Here is a 6,000-nt window from a genome sequence, read left to right on the forward strand (position 1 = left end):
TGGCCCTGAAGAAATTCTCCATCACCTCACTCCAATGGTCCCAATGGCCGTCGAATTGTGGTAACTTCATCTTGTCATCACTCATCTTTCTTAGTGTTTTGAAGCTACGGCTTCTCTCTCAAGTTCTCAATATCTAACGAGCTCTGATACCAATTTGTAAACTCAAAGACTCGAAAATAATAGATGCTGAAAACTTGTACTCTTATTGAATGAAAATCATTTGCTTATATAGCCTTACACGAAACAGAAAACTCCTAAAATACTGCAGAGAAACAACCTTCTCCTGCAACTACTTTTGACCGGATTAATAGGTCTTTATTTGAATAATTAAAACAACCATAAGAAAGACTCGTTCTTGGATCACATCCTCTTCAGCTCCGCATTCCTAGTACTGACTTCTTCCAACACAAACGCTCTATAATAAACGAATATAGAGCAAAAACTACGAAATCCAGATCTGGATTTTACAAAATTCATGGAACACAAAATAAAAACTAGAACGTAGGTGATACGAGAGACGAATCAACCGTATAAACAACCCTAGACGAAACCCAGATTTTAGTTGCTTCTGATCGTTGTTCTCTTTCCATGTCTGAAGGAGGAAGAAGAAGAAATAAGACGAAAGGCAATATTATACATCTTTTGTTCATAAAATTCAAAACGTTCGATGTATCCGAATAGCAATCTTACCTGCAGCAATTTTTTTTTTTTTTAGCTATGCCACGTGGAAGCCTCGTTGGCATCTGAGTCATCACCATTTAACTAACACCGTCTAATTATAGACGTTGAAATCGGCTAAATTTATAAAGATTAAGTAGAAAATTTGAATTATTAGTCATTTCAGGTTGATAAATACAAGATATCATAGATTGGGTATGAAAAAACGTTTGACAAATAACTTGGATTGATTTTTACCGTTTTCCCGGAGAAGCTTATTACTGGAAGAAACTTAAATAACTAGTCCAACCTCCCTTAATTGTTATGAGTTATGACCCATGACTGAAGGAGACTTAACATTCAAATTGGATGCATTTGGTTAAGCTAGAGAGGATTAACCATTTGCCAGAGTTATAATCTGGACTGAAGGAGACTTTAGTGATTAAGCTAGAGAGGATTTAACATTTGCCTCACACAAAATTATTTTATAATTGGATGCATTTTGTGTTGCCTTCGTATTATAAGGAAAAAGGTTGCCAAGTTTATCCAATGCATGAGCAAGATTTGATATCTCTAGTAGTTTCCTTCCTGTTCTTATGAAGAACTTCTTCAATATATCAATACAATAAAACTCTTTTGTTTTTCACCAGTGTTGACACATGAGTAAAAATAGTTAACTAATAAAATTATAACGATTAATACATGTCATATATAATTCTACTTACCTATCAAATAACATCCTAATAATCTGAAATTTATCGAAAAGGTCCCAAAATCTCAACAACCCTGAATCTGATTTCTCAATTCTCGCTTCACCGTGTCTCAAGAACTCACCACCACTCTGTAATAATACGATGTGTGAATCAATGATTTTGGTGTTCTTGATACAATTTGCAATCCGTTCTTGCTCAAGTTTCGCTTGAAATTTCAGAACCATGTAGCAAGATGAGGAATTTGAAAACCCTTCTCCTTCGCATCGGCTAAAAGGGTCATGAGTACGGCACTTCCTCTGACTACAAAGACCATATCATCAGTACTCTTCTCGATTCACCCTCCCTCTTAAACTCTAATTTTAATTTTCCTCAAAGTAGTTGTTTACCCAACTTTTTCCTGTAAAAAAATACACAGGAGACTTGTTTTGGTGTTATTAGGAGAGAAATCGAGCGTTCTGGAGACCAAGTTTTGCCTGTAAGCATACCTTCTCTTGAAATAATATGACTTCGTTGTTCGATTTTATTATTATTGGGTTTCTCTCATCAATGTTGTTTTTCATTTTAACAGTTGCTATTTCAATGTGCTAAACAATTGCCTCACAAGATTCCTTTGTGTGGGACTTTGGTAAGTCTTTTCTGGAACCAAGTTTCCCTTGCTTGAATAAAACATTCCTTTTTCTTTTTTTGGGTATCTGTGGGCATGCATTTAGTTGTGTTCTATGTAGTAGAGGTTTTGATTGAGTCTTTTATGATATCTGTTTAACGGACCCTTGTCAAAGAATAATTAGCTCAGAAGCAATTACCAAAAGGATTTAACTTGGCAAAAACTACTTTAGAAACACAAATAATAATCCAAATGCCCTTAAGGTTGATCGTTTTGTGTCTTTTATATCCTATTATGAAAATTGTAGAAGTCTACTTATTTGTAGTTTTGGCGTCATTACTTGGTGATATCTAATAGAACACACAGCCTCACATTTCTAACTTCTGAGTAATAAAGAAATCGTTCGAATATGTATCTCGTAGTATTCTTTAGGATGGCTAAATAATTCTTATCTCTGTGTAAATATTAATGAAGACATACTTTGGCATTTGCTTTTTCGTTCTTTGTATCAAAGCTGATCTGAGATATCCGGTTCCCTGTTATATATTCGTTGAATTTAATCTGCTACACATACTTCAAAGTTTGATGGATGTCTTTTCACATGTTTAAGATTGGTTTGTTGAACTTGGAGAATGAAGATTTTGTTCGGAGGATGGTAGAAAGTGTCCAAGTTGATTTCCAGGTGAATAATCTAATATGTACATCAAAGTGTCCAAGTTGCTATTGTATTGATGTCTTTTTTTGCTCCAGATTGTTTTGGGAGACTGTAGTTCTGATACTGATTCTCTCTGCTTGTTTGGGATTTTTTTTTTAGTATATGAAAGAGCATCTGATTAGAGGAAGGGAGTGGGAAGAGGTGTATCATGTTATCTATTTGAAATTTCAGAACCATGTAAAGCTAAGTTTCGCTTACGAAGAACTCAGTAGAGCCACTTATGGGTTTAACAGAGAGCTTAAGATCGGTGAAGGTGGATTCGGTAGTGTTTATAAAGGAAAGATTCTGACCACTGGAGGAGCTGATTCTGATCCTCCACTTGTCGTCGCCATTAAGAAACTCAACCGACAAGGTTTACAGGTCATAATTTAATTACTTTCTTGTCTTCTCTCTGTTTATTTTTTTCTAATCTAATCTAATCATTAGGAAGTAATTAAGGAATTAGTTGAAGCTAGCTAAGAGATTCTTCCAAGTTGCTTTGATGTAAATTTTCAGGGTAAAAAAAGATTCTTAGAATCGTCAAAAAAAAAAGAAGAAGATTAGATTTGATGAAACGATGAAGAAAACTCAAAATTTGTCACTTGTTTCATGATGGTGAAATAAAGACTAAGAATGGGGAAGGAAAGGAGTAGGAATTAGTCAATGGACGTATTTATTAAGTCAACATCGTCACTATGTTTTCTTTAGTGTCAATTCTGAAATTTTCTTCAAAAGTTTTTGTATTTACCCTTGTCTGTGTTTGAATGGTGTATTTTAGGGTCACAAGCAATGGCTAGCAGAGGTTCAGTTTCTAGGGGTAGTGAATCATCAGAACGTTGTGAAACTCATAGGTTATTGCTCAGAGGACGGCGAGACTGGGATCGAGAGGCTTTTGGTTTATGAGTACATGTCGAATAAAAGTTTAGAGGACCATCTCTTCAGCCGTGGATCACGCACATTACCGTGGAGAAAAAGACTCAAGGTCATGGTTGGTGCAGCTGAAGGATTGGCTTATTTACATGAACCTAAGGTAAAAAATTTAAATCTGTCAAGAGAAATCTTGTTTTAGGCAGACCCTTTGATTATTCACATTAAGTTCTATGTAAATGTCGACATATAGCCATGATTTAGGATTGAGATTTTCTGTGAACCGTGTTGTGATCTTGTTTTTTTGGTTGAAGGTTATATATAGAGATTTCAAATCATCAAATGTGCTCTTAAACGATGAATTCTGTCCGAAATTATCGGACTTTGGGCTGGCCAGAGAAGGACCAGAGGGGGACAATACTCATGTCACAACCGCAGTAAGAATTGAAAACGTCTCTGTTAATTTATGTCGTTGTTTTAGTGTTGTGTATTTGGCTTGTTCTGTTTGGTTTGACTTGAAATTTCAGAACCATGTAAAGCTTTATTAGTATGAGGTAGAGATCGGGAAGAGTATATTCCTTATATTTTTGAGTTTCGATTTCATCTGGAAGTGATGAATCTGTCGAATATTTTTGGGTTTCTTTATTATTTTTTTTCTTTTTTTCAGCTGTTGGGTGAAGATGGATCATCAAATTGGACATGGTGTTGAAGTGACTGGGTTATCTCCATCTGTTACTGAGAAAGATCTTATTGATTTCTTCTCTTTCTCTGGTACAATTGAATATATTGATATTGTCAGGTAAACAAACCTTACTTCCAGACAAAATTGGTATTTTCTGCATATTCTGGATTCACAAGATTAAAATCAGCTTATCGATGGAATCAAATTCCAGGTGGCTTTTGTTTCCCATCTTGATCTCTCTCACATTCTCAGGTCTTGTTCTTCACCATGGAGTTCTCGCCGAAACTGTTAAACCTGATGAAGCTAAACAGCTTAGAGACGAGGTAAACACTCCTCAACAGATCTGGATTTACTCGCTCTCTCGATTTTGCTCTGTTGTCCCCAAATTGAATTTTCGTTTTCTGGGGACACTTAAAGTCTTAATCGTTGGATGTTATGAGTAAAGAATCTCATTCTCCTTATCAATGTAAAATGTACAATTGGGGGTTTATATACATTATACCAGGCCTAAACCAAAGCCTCTAAACCAGCTAATCCTAAACTATACAGACTCCAATTGAACCAAAAATGATATAAACTATATACAAAAGGATCATATACTATAATAGTCCCCCTCAAGATGGGGCATAGATGTTGAGAAGACCCATCTTGTTTATCAACTGTTGAAAGGGAACAAGATGAAGAGCCTTTGTGAAAGGATCAGCAAGCTGCAGATGAGTGTTAACATGAAGTAATTTAAACAAACCTGCAACCAACCTTTCACGAACACTGTGACAGTCAGATTCGATGTGCTTTGTGCGCTCGTGAAAGACAGAGTTGTTAGCAATGTGAATTGCCGCCTCATTGTCGCAAAACAGAAGAGTCGGCTTATGGAGAGGAATCTGAAGTTCCTTAAAAAACTTGGCAAGCCAGACAAGTTCATCAGTAATCAAAGAAAGACTACGATATTCAGATTCCGCAGAGGACTTTGACACAACTTGCTGTTTCTTGGATCGCCAAAATATCAAGGATATGCCCAAGAATATGCAATGTCCTGAAGTAGAACGTCTTGTGTCTGGACAAGAGTTATAATCCGCATCTGCAAAAGCTTGAATCTGAAATTCTGCATTGGAAGAATATAACAAACCCTGCCCAATAGTGCCTTTGATATAATGGAGAACTCGATAGGCTGCTTGGAGGTGATCATGTCGAGGAGCTTCAGAGAACTGACGGCAAAGGTGATGTCGGGACGAGTAATTTGAAGATACATGAGCCGTCCAATGAGTCGCTGATAGACTTTACCATCAACAAAATCACCACCAATATCCTTAGAGAGCTTGACACTGGGATCCATAGGGATGTTAGAAGGCTTACAACCAAGAAGACCTGTTTCATCAAGAAGATCCAAAGCATACTTCCTTTGGCAGACATGAATACCTTCAGCAGATCTTGCGATTTCCAAACCCAGGAAGTATTTAAGTGGACCAAGATCACGCAACCTAAAACTGGACTTAAGCTGAGCCTTAAACTCCTCTACAACAACGTCATTCNTTCACGAACACTGTGACAGTCAGATTCGATGTGCTTTGTGCGCTCGTGAAAGACAGAGTTGTTAGCAATGTGAATTGCCGCCTCATTGTCGCAAAACAGAAGAGTCGGCTTATGGAGAGGAATCTGAAGTTCCTTAAAAAACTTGGCAAGCCAGACAAGTTCATCAGTAATCAAAGAAAGACTACGATATTCAGATTCCGCAGAGGACTTTGACACAACTTGCTGTTTCTTGGATCGCCAAAATATCAAGGAT

The 6,000-nt window shown here is 36.7% G+C and overlaps 1 protein-coding gene across 4 annotated transcripts in view; it reads left to right on the top strand.

Moving 5' to 3' along the window:
• LOC104781333 (probable receptor-like protein kinase At5g47070) overlaps nucleotides 1,393–6,000 on the top strand; it is a 12,124-nt gene continuing 7,516 nt past the window's right edge. Inside the window, exons 1-10 of one of the 4 annotated variants that reach the window (XM_010505978.2) lie at nucleotides 1,393–1,513; nucleotides 1,589–1,690; nucleotides 1,786–1,845; nucleotides 1,939–1,995; nucleotides 2,585–2,656; nucleotides 2,789–3,049; nucleotides 3,447–3,698; nucleotides 3,850–3,972; nucleotides 4,203–4,334; nucleotides 4,470–4,540. In XM_010505978.2, coding sequence (XP_010504280.1) covers nucleotides 1,649–1,690; nucleotides 1,786–1,845; nucleotides 1,939–1,995; nucleotides 2,585–2,656; nucleotides 2,789–3,049; nucleotides 3,447–3,698; nucleotides 3,850–3,972; nucleotides 4,203–4,244 — 909 coding nt within the window. In that variant the 5' untranslated portion in view covers nucleotides 1,393–1,513; nucleotides 1,589–1,648 and the 3' untranslated portion in view covers nucleotides 4,245–4,334; nucleotides 4,470–4,540. Of the gene's footprint in view, nucleotides 1,691–1,785; nucleotides 1,846–1,938; nucleotides 1,996–2,584; nucleotides 2,657–2,788; nucleotides 3,050–3,446; nucleotides 3,699–3,849; nucleotides 3,973–4,202; nucleotides 4,335–4,428; nucleotides 4,541–6,000 lie in introns of all 4 variants that reach the window. The other 3 variants (XM_010505977.2, XM_010505976.2, XM_010505975.2) reach the window with 3 other exon arrangements.

Source organism: Camelina sativa, chromosome 4 (genome assembly GCF_000633955.1).
Source record: "Camelina sativa cultivar DH55 chromosome 4, Cs, whole genome shotgun sequence".
Classification (NCBI taxonomy): Eukaryota; Viridiplantae; Streptophyta; class Magnoliopsida; order Brassicales; family Brassicaceae; genus Camelina; species Camelina sativa.